This window comes from Amphiprion ocellaris, chromosome 22 (genome assembly GCF_022539595.1).
Source record: "Amphiprion ocellaris isolate individual 3 ecotype Okinawa chromosome 22, ASM2253959v1, whole genome shotgun sequence".
In the NCBI taxonomy this organism is placed as follows: Eukaryota; Metazoa; Chordata; class Actinopteri; family Pomacentridae; genus Amphiprion; species Amphiprion ocellaris.
Genome location: NC_072787.1, coordinates 25,838,737 through 25,857,264, shown reverse-complemented (window position 1 = coordinate 25,857,264; position 18,528 = coordinate 25,838,737). Strand labels below are relative to the sequence as shown.

The window sequence follows — 18,528 nt, the reverse complement described above, 5'->3', positions numbered from 1 at the left end:
CACTTAGTGTGTCCTTTGAGTATTTGATTAAAACATTTCCTTAAAAAGAATGCGTAGGTAATGAATGTTTTCCTGCCAGCTGGACGGTCGACTCATTACTGCAGACGGATTTCGCATCCGTCTCCACTGTATGAAACGCTTGGATGATCATTACTGACATGTTTGAGTCTTCATCTGAGACATTTAACGAGCTCAGTTAATGACTGTGACAGCAGATCACAGGAGAGGCTGGTTTAAGACGTCGCTGCTGCCAACTTTTAACTGGGACAGACTGGTTTCTGCAGGTTAACACTGGAATGAGCTGTTAGAGACATTTCAACTTTATTATTGGTTCCTTGAAGGGCGATTTGTAATGCAGCAGTTAGACAACCGTTCACAATAAACAAACAATAAAAAACAATAAAAAAAAAAACTTCATAAACACAGTAAAAACACAAGAAAATATCATACAAAACATAAGATAGACGGGGGCATTAGCAGTGGTCAGCCGCTTAGTCAGCAGCAGCAAGACAGGATACGGGTCATTCATGAATTAGAGGACATTTTACGTCCCACCCATCAAATTTGTACAAAATACTAAAACATGCACTTGTTGTGTAAATGTACTTGTCCTAAGGCCAAATCTAAAAAAAACTAGGAGAAAAAAATGTTTGAAAATATTCTTTTTTAAAAACAAATAAGTCTGGAGTTCCCCCTAAAATGCTGTTTTTCTCTTGTCCCACCCCCCTGATGACCAAACTGAATCTCAAATAAAACAGTTAAAATGAAATTTAAATCTACTTTTTTTGGTATTATTTTTTTCATTAATGTCTCACTCTACCTCATATTATCAGGATCAGACTAATTCTTTGGACCGTTTTCCATCAGTCAGTTTGTCCTCTTGGTCAGCAGAAACAGCAGCTAAATATCTAGCTTCTACTGCTGAGAAAAAGATCACATTAGCATGGATTAGCAACCCTGTTACTGTGATTAGAGTAGGGTTAGCAAACAACACAGAAAACATGGAATAAAAATGCTGCCATTGATGTGGAAGCTGAGCCAATCAAGCCTTTGATAGTTTATTACCTATTATTGATAAATATATAGCAGAAAATTGTAAAAGGTCTATTTTTCAAAAATTTTGAAGTCCAAATGTCCCCCAATTCTGGAATGACCCATAGAGTGTAGTACAGGACATGATAAAGTACAGCAGTGCTTATTCCTCTTACTAGCTTCTACTTCTAGCTGTAATTACTGTGGATGGCAGTGAGAAAATCCAGTGCTAGAGCAAATATTCACACTGCTCATTTGATGTTGTCCACATCAGGTAGGAACCTGTGTGAGGATGTGGATCCCTCTAGTGGCGGGTTTGTGAGATGCACGTCCACGTCTCCTCTGGATGATATCTGTCAGTCAAACAAGTCCTCCACGCTGACATGGTGAGCAGCGCCTCTGTTTTCCTTTGTTTGCACACAGAATCAGCCTCTGTGTTTCTCATCAGTGCTTGTTCTCCAGCTCCCTCTTAGAGCCAAACTCCCAGCGAGCTCCGCTAACCAGCACAGACTCCTGCAGCAGTGAGAATGTCAAACACAAACAGTCTTTCTTATTCACTGCAGCTCACTGTGGCTTCTGCTGCTTTAACCATGTCTGTCTGTGCTGCAGGTGGAGCACCTCGCCTCTGTGATTGCACCGCTTTCTGTAATTCTACAGGTGAGAACAAAAGCCGGGAGATCCTGTCAGTATTGTTAGATAACGTTGGTGCTGAATGTGTCACTGTGAGCTTTGTTATTCAGGCTTTTACCTTCTGGAGCCCAAGCAGTTTCTGAACGGGGTCATTTTTCACTGCGATTTAACCCTCCTGTTGTCTTCATTTACAGGCACCAAAAAGTATTGTTTCCTTGTCTGAAAAAAATCCAAAAATTCAGCAAAAAAATTCCCCAAATTTCTGAAAATTTGCAAAACCTTCAAGAAGAAAATTCCAATAATTCCTTCAAAATTTCCCTTAAAAGTTTTATTTAAAAAAATCCCCCAAATTTGGCAAGAAAATTCTTGTAAATATTTTTTAAAAATTAGTAAAAATTTTCCCAAAAAATCCTAAAACTATCTAAAGTGATTACATATTTTTCAGTAAAACTTCTAATATTTTCTTTAAGAACATGCACATAAAAAATCAACCAAAGTCCAGTGAAATTTGCTGGATTTTGGTTGATTTTTTTGTGAATGTTCTTAAGAAACATTTTTAGCATTTCTTTTTTTCCACCAAAAATGTTCAAAGATTTCCCAAAAATGTTGAAAAATGTGGACATGAGAAGTTTCACTGTGAAAATAGATTTTTTGCACATTTTCAAACTTTAAACCAGATCAATTGTGAAACACAGGACGACACGAGGATTAAAGTCTTTCACCTGTATGGAAACAACACAACGTGCATGATGCAGCAACATGGTGCAGTTATGGGCGCCCGTATAGCTCAACGTGTTGAGCAGGTGACCCATGTACAGGGCTGGTCCCCGATGCAGCTGGCCTGGGTTCGATTCCTGCTAGTGGCCCTTTGCTGCATGTCTTCCCCTGACTCTTCTCCCATTTCTTGTCTCTCTCTCACTGCACCTATCCAATAAAGCTCATAAAAGGCCAAAAAAATTACTTTAAAAAAAAAAACAAAAAAAAAAACATGGTGCAGTTATGACATAAATCAGAAGAAGATGAAAGAAAAAGTTGAATTTCTTCAATTAAATATGAGACAGTAACTTTAAAAAAATGAAATCAACATAACGTAACCTTGTACAATTCTGTTAGCCATGAATAAAAGTGTGAGTTTTCATGGAAAACATGAAATTGACTGGGTGACCATAAGCTTTTGAACAGTAATGTAGATCACTATTTCATATCATTACAGATACAACCATAAAATAACATGTCTTGGCTGTATGTTCATATTCAACAGAAGGACATTAGAGTAATGTTGAGCCTCACATATAGCTCACATGAGGAAAGCTAAATTAGTGTAATTATTTGTCTGACACCCTGCCCTTGATATCTTTTTCTTGTTTTCTCAGGCCACTTTTACGGTTTAAGAATCAACATGAACAGTGATGCTATTAATATTACCTCCATCAGAAGCTTGGTATGTACAGCACAGCGTGATTGAACTACCGCGTGTCCCTAAAGTCTGGACACGTAGGAAGTCTCATCAACTATGATTAAATATGGTTTTGTCGAAAGAAGAAAGAGTTGAACTAGTACTTCTAAGCTGACGAGAAGGATGGACATATCTAAAGATAGCAGATGAATTTAATGCACGTCATCCAAGGAAAATTCCATTTGGCTTTTCCAGTGGTGAAGGTGGTTAAAAAGTTTCAAGAAACGGGCAGTGTTATGGACAAACCCCGTTCTGGCCCACCAAATGTATCAGCCGAAACTAAAGAGAAACTAAAGGGGGTGATGTTGGCAAATATCGCCCAAAACTGAACATCCTGGACATTTGGTAGTGTGATCCGTTGACATAATTTGGCCATGCTGAACATGCCAGTCTTGGTCCCGAATCTCTGCAACCTTCCATTCCCGAGATACAGAAGAAATAAAAAAAAAATCCAAAGTAATGCCCACTTCCTGACGTCCTAGAGACTCGTGGGCAGGCTCATTGGAAAGGCCGTGTGGACAAATAGGGGGGTAGGTCCAGATTTCCCTAACCCCAACCCTATCTTTCGATATGTCCATCCTTGACGTCCACTGAGAAGTACCCGTTCAACTCTCTTCTTTGACAATCCAAATTTAATCTGAGGAAGCAAAAAAATTATAGTTAATGAGCTTTCCTACATGTCCAGACTTTAGGGACACTCTGTACACCTCCGACTGCATTTATGCTTTTTACTGACTTTCTAATCCTTTTTAACAGTTTTTATACTCTGCAAACAATTCGTGTGACTCACCGTCACAGTAAGTCACTGATTATTTTATATTACTGCTGATATTTTGATGCAGATGAAGGTTTTGGTGATAATTCCCACAAATGAACCATTCTTTGTTCCCAGATGCACGGCTTATTCAGATATATTGCAGCGCTACCAGGTAAGTCTTACTGTTGTCAGTCTGACGTCATCTATAACCCTGTAGAAGCTTCACTCATGTTGATCTTTAATGAATCAGTTGATTGAGAGATGTTTGTTTATTATTTTGTTTATCCAGGGTATTCATCTGGAATGTCAGGAAACACCGCAGAGGTACACGTGTTTCTTTCTTTTTGCCTTTTACGTCTCTCTGAGCCTCTGAAAATGTCAAAAACAGGCTTTTATTCAGTCTATTATGTTTGGAGATTTTTAAAAATATATAATCAGGTGCATTAATAACTATGAGAGGAGATTTACAAGGATTTTAAATATACCAAACATATTAAGTCGAAACAATACTATAGTATTGTTGGACTACGCTGTAAACATTTTTTAACATACATATTCTGTTACAAGGAATGTTAAAATCTTTCATAGACACACTTTTTCATTACTACAGACGTAAACTTGTGTTTTTTTTCCCGTTCTGACTGACGCAGATAAGAGCAGCTGCAGACCGTTACACCTTTAACTAGACTCCATCACTGTTTGGTTAGACACCTGTAAAATACTTTATACGGCCAAACACGCAGGTCCAAGGTCTGTTTACAGACTGTAGTCGTGTGCTCACACGCGAGGCACGGATGACAGAAATGAAACTCACTGACACAGAAAATTACTAACTCTAACCCTAGACTTTACAACCAGCTCTGCTCCCAGTAGACCATTCCCCAAAAAACTGTCACACTTCTCTTGGTACAATGCACACACATTCTGTGAATGATGAGTATCTTGTACGTTAAAAACCCTGTGCAATATTTATTTTTCTACATACACTAGGATATATGATATGTCTTTAGTTTCCTACTTTGGTATAACCTGTGCAATAATAACACTATCAGTATTTCTGTTCATTAATACCACTAATATATGAAATTCTGTAGAACTACTTCATACAGATGCAAAAATAACCACTTCACTTCTGTGCAGTACTCAAACACTACTCATATATATTGAGTACAACACTGCTGCTATTGTAATTGTATCTTTTTGACTTTTATAGACTTTTAGAATGCTGTATAGTGTACATTGTTAGTGCACTTAGGGAGCAGCTCTGAAAATGTCGTTGTACTTCGTATAATGACAGAAATGATGTTCGATTCTATTCTACTCTATTCTATCAATAATATCAACAAATTGTTTAAAGATTTCATCCGTCAGGAATCATACAACGATTTACTGCACTCTTTGGGTGCTTTTATTCTTTGGTTTATTTTTAATTTCATTCTACATTCCTAAAAGTTTGCACAATCTTTGCTGCTGTAACACTGTAAATGTCTCCACTGTGGGATTAATAAAGGGTTGTCTTATCTTGTCTTATCCTAACTTGGCTTGTCTTGTCATATCTTGTCTTGTCTTGTTATATTGTATCTTATATTGTCTTGTTTTGGCTTGTGGTATCTTGTCTTGTCTTCTTGTCTTATTATATCTTATCTTACCTCGTCTTGTCTTGTCATATCTTATTTTAGATTGTCTTGTCTTGTCTCGTCTTATCTTAACTTGTCTTATCTTGTCTTTTCTTGTTTGTTTTTTCTTTTCATATCTTATCTTAGATTGTCTTGTCATGCCATGTCATGTCATATCTTGTCTTATCTTAATTAACCCATGATGCTGCTGGTTTCCAGGTTGTACAACTGCATGCTGATACTGGAGATGTCTGGACCCGTCAATGGTTGCTCCCTGAATCAACTTGTGCAACAGAAAATTAACGAAACCAGATCTGTGACAAGCGAAGGCCCCCTCTCTCGCCTGAGTCAGTCTGCATGTTTCCTCCCTTTAATATATAGTGTACTGTATATTTTTCATGACCTTGACTGACAGTGCTCTGTGTTTCCTCAGTGGTGTGCGGTCCTGCTGGTTTGTCTGTTCGTTCTTGGTTGGCGTCCAACCTGACTTGGGTCACCGGTGACCTGCCGACCTACGATTTTTGCCAACCCGATCCCACGCAGCTACAGTGGTAACAAATGTTTAAAACATTTCTGTGATGGTTGTTTTACAGAATTGATGCTGGAATATTTTTCTTGGATTTACATTATGCACGTTGTTTGAGCAGAGAGAAAAACATGCCTCATTCTGGTGGTTAGAGAAAGAAATGTGGTTGTTTTGGTGCAACGAGGACATAAAAGAAGTGAAATATGTTTGTAGTCATTGTGGGTAATGTAGGAATTCACATAATAAATGAGTCAGGCTGAGAGACTTTACCGAACACTGTCAGCAGCATATTTGAACATGGAAGGGGAAATATGCAGATTCCCAACAAACAAACTGGATAGAGCTGGTAGCTTGTTAGAATTCCTGGATCTTTTTTATTTTTGTTGAACACAAACACAGTGACTGAGTGCACACAAAAGACAACAGGATATGTATTGTTGCTAGGCCACCAAATTAGAAGGAAAATTAAAGGTATAGTGAGACGTTTATGGGAATGTCTTTGTTTTTCTGAGAGTTAAATTAGAAAATGGATCGAAAATAGTGTATCCATGAGTGTTACTTTCACAATTAGTTTATTTTTTTAATTATTTCTTGGACAGATTAAATAAATTAGATTTGCTGTTTGACTTTGGCGGATTTTGTTACTTTTGGATAGAGCCAAGCCAGTTGTTTCCATCTTTTTGCGCTCTTTATGCTAAACTAAGCTAACCGACTGCTATGAAACCACGCTGAGGCCAAATGTTCAGTCAATTTGAAACATGAAATGGTTTCAAAAAGATCATTTTAAACTGACAGCTGAAGTATTGACCTTTAATCCTAAAAAAACGAACCCAAACTAACAAAAGATTTTTTGTTCGTTAAAATCTATTTTTAATAAATTTCTAGACTTTTTCTAGACTCATAATTTGCCATTTTTTGAAATGTGTTTCTGTCAGTTGTTTTATTGCAAAACATGTTAATTTTCCCCTAAATTTTGTATTGTGACAGGTTTATAGGTTTATAACTTACAATTATTTGGAAATCACTTAAGGGCGTTTCATCATTATTACTCCTATCACTGACCTGTATCAAGGCATCAGACATGAAAGTAAATAAATGATTATTTTTCATACTTCCACAGTGAGGCAAATGAGACCTTTGCTGTTCTTCTGACTGACAGCTGCCCTTCTGAGCCTTCCACAGCAAATCCAAACACAGCACAACCTTCTACACTGACCAGCAACATCACGACAGATCCTACATCTACACAACCATCTGTGACCACTGAACAAACTTACTCAATATCTGAAAATGCAACAGCGCTGCCAAATACAACAGCTGCACATGCAACAATAAGCAGTACACAGTCTTCGACAACACAACCTGCCACCCAAATAATCTCGCAAAACATGACTTTGACCATCTCTAACAACACAACTGTACAAAACAGAACTGATAACACAACAGTGGCGACACCCACTGAAAGCACCACTACTACTGGTGGCAACCTGATATTACAAAACACTACAACTGCTCTGAGTAATTCAACACTGTCTCCCAGTCACGCAACAGCTGATACAACCACACCTTCTGTCACTCAAACAACAGAGTACAGTGCAACTACAGTTACACCTTCTATCAATAACACAACACACAATGCAACTGCAACTGAAGCTATTAGACCCAATAACACAACATACACTGCAGCTACAGTTACAGTTTCTCACAATGACACAACACACAATGTTGCTACAGTTACACCGTCTCCTACTAACACATCAACACACAATGTAACTACAGCTGAAGCAAGTGGAGCCAATGACACAACAATACACAATGAAACTACAGTTACAAATTCTCCTAATGACACAACAACACACAATGTAGGAACAGCTACAGCTACGCGTTCTACCAATAACACAACAACACACGATGCAACTACAGTTACAACTTCTCACAATAGCACAACACACAGTGCAACTACAGTTACAACTTCTCCTAATACCACAACAATATACAATGTAACTAAAGCTGAAGCAATTAGATCCAATAATACAACAACATACAATGCAACTACAGTTACAACTTCTACCAACAACACAACACACAATGCAACTACAGTTACAACTCCTCACAATGGCACAACAACACACAATGCAACTGCAGCTGCAACTTCTCCAAATGACGCAACAACACACAATGTAACTACAGCCACACCTTCTCCCAATAAGACAACACACAATGTTGGTACAGCAACATCTTCTGTCCAAAACAAAACAGCACACAGTGTAACTACAGCTGAAGCAATTAGACCCAATAACACAACAACACACAATGCAACTACAGCTGAAGCAATTAGACCCAATAACACAACAACACACAATGCAACTACAGCTGAAGCAATTAGACACAATAACACAACAACACACAATGCAACTACAGCTGAAGCAATTAGACCCAATAACACAACAACACACAATGCAACTACAGCTGAAGCAACTAGACCCAATAACACAACAACACACAATGCAACTGCAGCTGCAACTTCTCCAAATGACGCAACAACACACAATGTAACTACAGCCACACCTTCTCCCAATAAGACAACACACAATGTTGGTACAGCAACATCTTCTGTCCAAAACAAAACAGCACACAGTGTAACTACAGCTGAAGCAATTAGACCCAATAACACAACAACACACAATGCAACTACAGCTGAAGCAATTAGACACAATAACACAACAACACACAATGCAACTACAGCTGAAGCAATTAGACACAATAACACAACACACAATGCAACTACAGCTGAAGCAATTAGACCCAATAACACAACAACACACAATGCAACTACAGCTGAAGCAACTAGACCCAATAACACAACAACACACAATGCAACTACAGCTGAAGCAATTAGACACAATAACACAACACACAATGCAACTACAACTGCAACTTCTCCAAATGACACAACAACACACAATGCAACTACAGTCGCAACTTCTCCTAATGACACAACAGCACACAATGTATCTACAGCTGAAGCCATTAGACCCAATAACACAACAACACACAATGTAACTACAGTCACACCTTCCCTCAATAACACAACACACAATGTTGGTACAGCTACACTTTCTACCAATGACCCAACAACATACAGTATAACTACAGCTACACCTTCTCCTAATGACACAACTCATAATGTGGCTATAGTTACAACTTCTACCAACAACACAACAACACACAATGTAACTTTATCTGAAGCAATTAGACCCAATAACACAACGACATACAAAGCAACTACAGTTGCAACTTCTATCAACAACATGACAACACACAGTGTCACTACAGCCAATGTATTTCCACTCAGTGACACAACAACACACAGTGTTGGTACAGCTACTCCTGTCAATAGCACAACAACACACAATGCAGCTACATCTGCAACTTTTCCTAATGACACAACAACACACAATGTAACTACAGTTGCACTTTCTAACAATGACAAAGCCCACAATGTAACTACGGTTACACCTTCTCCTAATAACACAACAGCACACAATGTAGCTACAGTAACACTTTCTAACAATGACACAACAACACACAATGTAACTATAGCCAAGAAATTTACACCCATTGACACAACACACAATGTAGGTACAGCTACACCTTCTCCCAATAGCACAACATACAATATAACTACAGTTACACCTTCTAACAATGACACAACACACAATGTAACTACAGCCAATGTGTTCACACCTACTGACACAACAGTACACAATGCAACTACAGTTTCAAGTTCTCACAATGACACAACAACACACAATGTAGCTACAGCCACACCTTTTCCCAATAGCACAGCGCACAATGTTGGTACAGCTACACCTTCTATCAATAACACAACAACATACAGTGCAACTACAGTTACAACTTCTCACACTAGCACAACAACACACAGTGTAACTACAGCCACACTGTCTGGTACAACAGAGTACAATGTAACTACAGTTAGACCGTCTTCCAATGATTCAACAAGACAAAATATAATAACAGCTGCACCTTCTCCTAATGACACAACACAGAATGTAACAACAACTACACATTTATCCAATGAAACAACAACATACAATTTAACCACAGCTACACCCTTTCCCAGTGTCACAACAGAATATAATGTAACTACACCTGGAGGATTTACATCTTCACCCAGTCACACAGTTGTTCACAATGTAACTTCACCTGCCAACAATCATACAACAGCCACTAACAATTACACAGCTGTGCACAATGTAACTGTCGAAAACAGAAACAGGACACTACACAACAGTTCAATCACAAGTAACACAACAGTTAGTACAGATACAACCTCTCCAGCTACACCAGGCAACAATTACACCACACTGCATATTTCAACGGCACCTGACAACAATCATACAACAACAAACAATCTAACTACACTTCACAACAATTTTACAACAAACAATGCAACGACACCCAGCAACAATTTTATTACAACTTACAACGTAACTGCAACCACACCTTCTACCACTGACACAACAACACAGAATGTAACTACAGCTACACATTTATCCAATGAAACAACAACATACAATGTAACCACAGCTACACCCTCTTCCAGTGACACAACAAAATACAATGTAACTACACCCAGTGGATTTACACCTTCACCTGATCCCACTTCACCTGCCAACAATCATACAGCAGCCACTAACAATGACACAACAGTGCACAATGTAACTGCAGAAAACAGAAACAGGACACTACACAACAGTTCAGTCACAAGTAACACAACAGTGAGTACAGATACAACCTCTCCAACTACACCAGGCAACAATTACACAACAATGCATATTTCAACGACACCTGACAACAATCATAAAACAACAAACAATGCAACTACATCTAGCAACAATCTTGCAACAACATACAGTTCAACTACACTTAGCAACAATTTTACAACAACAAACAATGCAACGACACCCAGCAACAATTTTATTACAACATACAATGTAACTACAACCACACCTTCTCCCACTCTCACACCTGCCAACAATCATACAACAGCCACTATCAATTACACAACTGTGCACAATGTAACTGCAGAAAACAGAAACAGGACACTACACAACAGTTCAGTCACAAGTAACACAACAGTGAGTACAGATACAACCTCTCCAACTACACCAGGCAATATTTCAATGACACCTGACAACAATTATACAACAATAAACAATGCAACTACACCTGGCAACAATCTTGCAACAACATACAGTTCAACTACACCTAGCAACAATTTTACAACTAACAATGCAATAACACCTAGCAATGATGTTACATCAACACACAATGCAACTACACCCAGCAACAATAACACAACATACAACTCAACTACACCTGGCAACAATCTTGCAACAACATACAGTTCAACTACACCCAAAAGCAATTTTACAGCAACTAACATTGCAACTACACCTAGCAACAATTTTACAACTAACAATGCAACAACACCCAGCAACGATGTCACAACACACAATGCAACTACACCCAGCAACAATAATACAACATACTATTCAACTACACCTAGCAGCAATCTTACCACAACAAACAATGCAACGACACCTAGCAATGAGACAACACACATTGCAACTACACCCAGCAACAATTACACAACAACATACAATTTAACTACACCTAGAAACAATCTTACCACAACATACAATGCAACAACACCTAGCAACAATTACACAACAACAAACAATGCAATTACACCTAGCAACAATCTTACCACAGCATACAATGCAACGACACTCAGCAAAGATTTTACAACAACATACAATGCAACGACACCTGGCAACAATCTTACAACAATATACAATACATCGACACCTAGCAACAATCTTACCACAACATACAATGCAATAACACCTAGCAACAATTACACAGCAACAAACAATGCAACTACACCTAGCAGCAATTTTACAACACAGAATGCAACTACACCTAGCAGAAATTTTACAACACAGAATGCAACTACACCTAGCAACAATTACACAACAACAAACAATGCAACTACACCTAGCAACAATCTTACAACAACATACAATGCAACAACACCTAGCAACAATTACACAACAACAAACAATGCAACTACCCCTATCAGCAATTTTACAACAACACACAATTCAACAACACCTAGCAACAATTACACAACAGAGAATGCAACTACACCTAGCAACAATCTTACAACATACAATGCAACTACACCCAGCAACAATCACACAACAGTGCACAATGCAACTACACCCAGCAAGAATCGGACAACTACAGCTCCTAATAACAACACTACAGTGTCAAGCACTACTTCACAAATCAGTGAAACAACAGCAGCTCCACTGAACAACCAGACTACAAATCACACCACTGCGGGTGTGACTGATGCCACAACAGTGGACAGAAATGACAACAGCCCTACCACAGCTTCCACCACCACCACCCAAGCAACCCAAGGACCAGAGAGCAATTTAACAACAACAGCAAATGCATCCCTTGTTGACACTACAAATGCAGCTACAACCACCAGAACAACGACGGCCGGTCCAGCCCAGATAGACAGCACTACTACTCTCCCAACCACTGCTCTCACCAGCACAACCACAACCACCACAGTAACTGGTACGTAAAGTTCACAGTCTGGTTGAAGCTGCACTGGGAGGTTTAGCAGACCAAAATAGAACAGCATTAAGACATCGAGCATAATTTGAGGATTTTCTTTGTCGACGTGCAGAGGCTAGTTCCACAACCATCCCAGAGACAACCATAAGCGAACAACAACAACAACAAGAGGAAGAAGCAAACCAGCTGTTGGATCAAACACAGGATGCGTCTCAGCTCAACTCCTCTGAGGTGAAGATACTGATCTGCTGAACTGTACATTGGTCTACCTAATTAGACCAGTGAAATCCATGGGTTTCTTCTTTTTTTTTCTTTTACTGGCTTTTGAATTGCGAATTTGAAGGACAAAAACTACTTTATAACTTGCAATAATTTGCACATAGACCAGGACCCATGAAAGTGTTATATTTCAGGGGCATTGCATAGGTGTGTGCCAAAATGGTTCAATAGTGCCACCTGGAAAATTTCAAACAGGAACTACCACCAGTGCATGTCACCTAGAGCTATGAAGACTCGCAAAAACATCTAAAGCAATCATGCCCAAAACCCAACAGGAAGTCAGCCATTTTGAATTATGTGTCATATTTGGACCAGTGATTGGACATTTTCAAAGGCTCTAGACTCAAACGGTAACCCTGAGAGAACTCAAATGTGGCCAGGATGTACACCAGGCATGGGTGATCAAAAGTTTTCAAAATGCTCCACAGAAGTCAGAGGGCGTGGAAATGGCAGCCAGCAGAATTTCAACATTTCGTTATGAAACAGGAAGTGCTGTATAACTTGCCTGTACATGCTCCCATATGCCGAAACTTTCAATTCAACAATTCAATGTCACAATTTGTGACGTCATGGATGATACATTCAAGGACTATTGAAAAGTTGAAAATCTGATGTTTCATAATATCTTGCCATGATAAATGGCTTCATTTTAGAGAAGAACATATGCCTTTCAAACCCAGCAGTGGGTTTGGGTTTCAGAGGGTTAACAGAATACTTAGTAACTGGTTTCAGGTGAAAATGACAGCATTTGATATGTCTATTTGGAACCAAAAACACAATGAGTGACAAGCTCTAACACACCAATACTGTCTTGAACAACTTGACAAGTGTTTTTCATTTAAATGTGAACAACAACTGTGTTACCTTTTGAGTGTCTGATTTGTCATTTTGGAGATAAATTCTATAGTTTGATGGATGTTGCAGATTGCACAGTTGGTGGATAATTTGGAGAAACTTCTGGACAGCCCCTCTGTCTCTAAGTCAGTGGGACAAAAGGCCCTGGACGCCATCAACAACCTGTTGGACGGCGACTCAACAGCGCTGTCTGCATCTTCTAACAGGTTCAAATCAAACGCCTCCCACATACAAAGACTCATGCATGTACAAATTACATTTTTGTATAATGACCCTGTTGTGTATCTTGCTGACAGGCTGATTCAAGCAGTGGATAATCTGGGTCTTAAGCTGGTTGTCACCGGTGACTCAGAGACCCTCTCCACAAATTCACTGGTTCTGGCTGTCAGGACGACGGATGGGACCAACTTTGCAGCGACCTCCGCTAACATTTTCAGCACCGATAATGTCCAGGTAACTCACACAGAATGTAGTCATCTGGCCTCATGACACAATCCCTTGTGTGAAGATATTTGTTTTTGGAGGGTTTTCCTTTTCCTTCAGTGTGTTCTATGACTTTTTTGGACAAATCTTCTCCTCCACAGAAAGCGCTGCACCTTATCCGTTGGAATTGCTTTATTTGAATGTCTAGGCTGTTCTTCTGTTGCATATTGACATCACCATGTAGCACATTTGCTGCCTTGTGGAGTGATTGTGTACGCTCTCTTGCGTTGTGTGAAGTGTGAGAAACATAATGTGTTTTGTGCAGTTTAACACCTTGAAATGTATTCTAGTAGACCCCCAAAATAGATTTCTAACCCTGCAAATGTGCATATGAGCTCTTTAAACTCTTCCCTTAGGTACACTACCATTCAAAAGTAGAAATGTCCTCATTTTTGAAAGAAAAGCTTTTTTTTTTTCAATGAAGACAACATTAAATCAATCAGAAATACAATGTAAACATTGTTAATGTGGTAAATGACTGTTCTAGCTGGAAACAGCTGATTTTTAATGGAATATCTCCATAGAGGTACAGAGGAACATTTCCAGCAACCATCACTCCTGTGTTCTAATGCTACATTGTGTTAGCTAATGGTGTTGAAAGGCTCATTGATGATTAGAAAACCCTTGTGCAGTTATGTTAGCACATGGATAAAAGTGGGAGTTTTCATGGAAAACATGAAATTGCCTGTGTGACCCCAAACTTTTGAACGGTAGTGCATGAACAAAATTATCAAGATTTGTCATCCAATCAGGTACAGATAGTAGGGAGTAAAACACAACATTTGGAGTTTAAATATGAGACCAAAACCAATGAAAATTTAAAATATAAGACAAACACAGTGCTAATTTAATATTCCATTCAATTTAGTCTTACATGGTTAGTATATATTCTACACATAAACAGAGATATATCCATTTTAAAGTCCTGCATCTCAGACCAACCAGCAGTTATATGAAATATGCATATTATAGAGCTAATCAGGTGTGTGATGGTTTTGTTTTCATATCTGAGAGATTGGATGTATGGACGTAGATGATTTTGTCAGTTTTTGGTGATTTCATTGGCATATTTCAGTGCAGTATGTCTATTTAGGGAAACTGTTTCACTCAGAGTCACTGTGTTGTCCTTTATCCTGTAGCATCACCTAATGCAGGCTATAATATTAAAATCTAGTCCTAGTTGCTTTTTCAGGGTCCTTTAACGCCACCACCGACACCATTAAAGCGGCTGATTTGAAGCCCCTCGGAGTGAAATTGCTCTTTGTTGCTATTCCTGGGAATGCAGTTTTCCCCACAAATGGAGCAGAACAAATGAAAAGTGGGAGTTTTATTGTCAGGCTCAATTGAGAGACTTTGGTGACTCTGACTATGAACACTTGTACAAGCAAACAAAAGAAAATAAGAGAGAGGCTTAAAGTGACAAACATTCACAGAGATGAATCAGACTTTCCTGTTAGCATTTATTGATTTTCCTTCTTGTTTTTTAATGTGCTTCTAGCTCAGTGCCCTCAGCAGGTCCCAGTTTAAGAGGTCAGAGTCTCCTCTTGGGTCTGTATTTTTACCTTCTTCGCTCACATCCGGTCTCAGTCCTGAGCAGCAGCAGCAGGCCAGCAGAGTCCAGTTCACTTTCTACACGAGAAGTTCATTCTTCCAGGTAATCTGTCGCTGCTACACGAGGATTTGTCGTGATTTTACTTCATAGTTTTCAACTCAATTAAGCCCAAAGCTCAACATTAGCAGTTGTTTGACAAAAGATTACATAATAAGTGATCATTTAAAGTAATAGGTGTGCTGGAATGAGATGCAAAGTCACATTATATTTCCTTTATTGTTGCAGGATGCAGCTTTAGACAACCAAACCATTGTCAGTGCAGTTCTGGGCTCCAGTGTGGCCAATCTGTCCATCAGCAACCTCACCGAAAACATGGAGTTTACCATCCGAAACATCAACCCGGTGCCTGTGAGTGACATGAAAATCATATTATTTACATTTTTTTCTCCACTTTCTCTGTCAAATATCTGCACATAGATGACCAGTCCAAAGATTGAACACACCTTTTTTCCTTCCACTCCTTTGTTCTCGTGTTTTTTTAGGGGAACTACGTGGCTTCCTGTGCATTTTGGGACTTCAGTATGAATGGTGAGTACATTCACGCCAAACACAGCCTGCTTAAAGCCAGTCTGGCCCAGGTTGAAGTATTCTTTTGTGTGGCATTTCCATTGTCTAGGTGGTGGAGGAGGCTGGAGCTCTGCCGGCTGCTTTGTTGTCAGCGCCACACCTGTAGACACAACCTGCAGCTGCAACCATCTCACAGCCTTTGCCATATTGCTGGCGAGTGTTTCTGCATATCTGAGTGCAAATAGAAATGTGGTGCCAACGTGGCGTGTTTTAAAATTAGAATTACAATAAATATAATTGATAAAAATGGCAGCAGTTATGTTTGTGTTCACTGTTAGTGTGTTTTTGTGCCTCATCCCCAATACAGGATTTGTCCAGAGAGGGAATAATTGATCGGCAACATGTACAAATTCTTACCTTCATCACCTACATCGGCTGTGGAATCTCTGCCATCTTTCTTTCTGTCACTTTACTGACATATCTTTCATTTGAGTAAGAATTCATCATTGTACTAAGTTTAAACCACCTAAAGCTGAGCTAAGAGATTAACTTGTGCAATCTGGATGACAAAAATGAATATTTAAATTCCTGAGAAGTTGCTTCATGACCTCCTTCTTTGCAGTAAACTTCTGAGAGATATTCCATCCAAGATCCTGGTCCAGCTCTGCCTGTCCCTCCTCTTCCTCAACCTGGTCTTCTTGCTGGACGGCTGGCTGGCGCTCTACCCAGCTGTCGGGTTGTGCATCAGCACCGCCTTCTTCCTGCACTACTTCCTGCTGACATCATTCACTTGGGCGGGGCTTGAGGCCCTGCACATGTACCTGAGCATCGTGCGAGTGTTCACGCCATACGTGGGAAATTACATGCTGAAGTTCTCCCTGATGGGCTGGGGTAGGAACCTTCAAACTCAACTCCAGACATCTCTTTGCACAAATTACTCACTACAATGTATTCATTTTTATATTTGTTCAATTGTTGTTGTTTGCAGGTATTCCTCTGATTGTGGTGATTATTGTGATATCAGTGGACAAAAACAACTATGGTCTGGTTACATATGGAAAATACACAGATGGCACTTCAGATGACTTGTAAGTTATACAGAAATTGTCATTATTTTTGGTATTTGGAGACAAAACTGCAACTTTTCTCCACAGTTTCCTCCCAAACAACATATGATAGAAAAAAACAAACAAGAAAAAGTTAGTTTTCAACACACTTATGAAAGTACAAGATATTTTCATAGCTCCTGTTTTATTTATAATGCATATAAAACTCTAAATGGTAGAAGCTGAGGTACAAATAGATCCAAGCATTCTAAAAATGTTGGTTGCTGATGTGTGAAACAATGTAGTTTACAAAATACAAGATCTTTTCATACTTCTCATTTTATTTTTTAGTACATTTATAACTCTAAGGGGTGAAAGCAGAGGTGCAAATAGGTGTAAGCATTCTAAAAATGTCTGCTGCCAATATGTGAAACAATTTAGTATAGAACATTTTCAAAAATTTGACATAGTAGTTAGATTTTCGGTTTTTGTCAACAGAACATTTAAACATTTCTGCTGCCATTATTCCTGCCATTGCAGTATTTGGCCACTGGGAGGTGACAAACAATCTACTTTACTGTGTTCCGTTTATAGTGTTGAATCTAAATCAGCATTTGTAGCTCTTTTCTTTGAGCTTAAGCAGTGAAACTGTCTTTTTTTTCACTAAATGAGTTAAATTTGGAATGATTGTTTTACAGATTTTTGGACTTGTAATGACAAAAACCAGGCAAAAAAAGGCAAGAAACCACAAAAACGAGAAAGAAAACGTCAAAACGAGACAAACGACAAAAGTCAGACAAAAAAGATTAAAAAAACAACAGAAACAAGACAAAATATTACAAAAATGAGACATGAAATGACAAAAACGAGACACAAAAAAACAAAAGCGAGAAACATAAAAAAACAGACAAAGCCAAGCAAGACAAAAAAAACCCACAAAATGACAAAAACAATGCACAAAACAATGAGTAAAGCAAAACACAAAATGACAAAATAAGCCAAAAAACACAAGCAAGACTAAAAGGAAACAGAAAATGAGAAAAATTAG

The 18,528-nt window shown here is 38.8% G+C and overlaps 1 protein-coding gene across 2 annotated transcripts in view; it reads left to right on the top strand.

The window, feature by feature from the left end:
- The window catches only part of adgrg2a (adhesion G protein-coupled receptor G2a), a 39,144-nt gene that overhangs the window by 16,643 nt on the left and 3,973 nt on the right, over positions 1-18,528 (top strand). For both annotated transcript variants that reach the window (XM_055007351.1, XM_055007350.1), the window contains 20 exons: positions 1,307-1,418; positions 1,495-1,553; positions 1,642-1,689; positions 3,036-3,103; positions 3,875-3,915; positions 4,011-4,047; positions 4,165-4,199; positions 5,711-5,838; positions 5,925-6,042; positions 7,138-12,698; positions 12,811-12,929; positions 13,902-14,038; positions 14,129-14,285; positions 15,814-15,969; positions 16,153-16,275; positions 16,410-16,455; positions 16,544-16,647; positions 16,802-16,926; positions 17,057-17,325; positions 17,423-17,522. In XM_055007351.1, the coding sequence (XP_054863326.1) occupies positions 1,307-1,418; positions 1,495-1,553; positions 1,642-1,689; positions 3,036-3,103; positions 3,875-3,915; positions 4,011-4,047; positions 4,165-4,199; positions 5,711-5,838; positions 5,925-6,042; positions 7,138-12,698; positions 12,811-12,929; positions 13,902-14,038; positions 14,129-14,285; positions 15,814-15,969; positions 16,153-16,275; positions 16,410-16,455; positions 16,544-16,647; positions 16,802-16,926; positions 17,057-17,325; positions 17,423-17,522 (7,543 nt within the window). The remainder of the gene's footprint in view (positions 1-1,306; positions 1,419-1,494; positions 1,554-1,641; positions 1,690-3,035; positions 3,104-3,874; positions 3,916-4,010; positions 4,048-4,164; positions 4,200-5,710; positions 5,839-5,924; positions 6,043-7,137; positions 12,699-12,810; positions 12,930-13,901; positions 14,039-14,128; positions 14,286-15,813; positions 15,970-16,152; positions 16,276-16,409; positions 16,456-16,543; positions 16,648-16,801; positions 16,927-17,056; positions 17,326-17,422; positions 17,523-18,528) is intronic.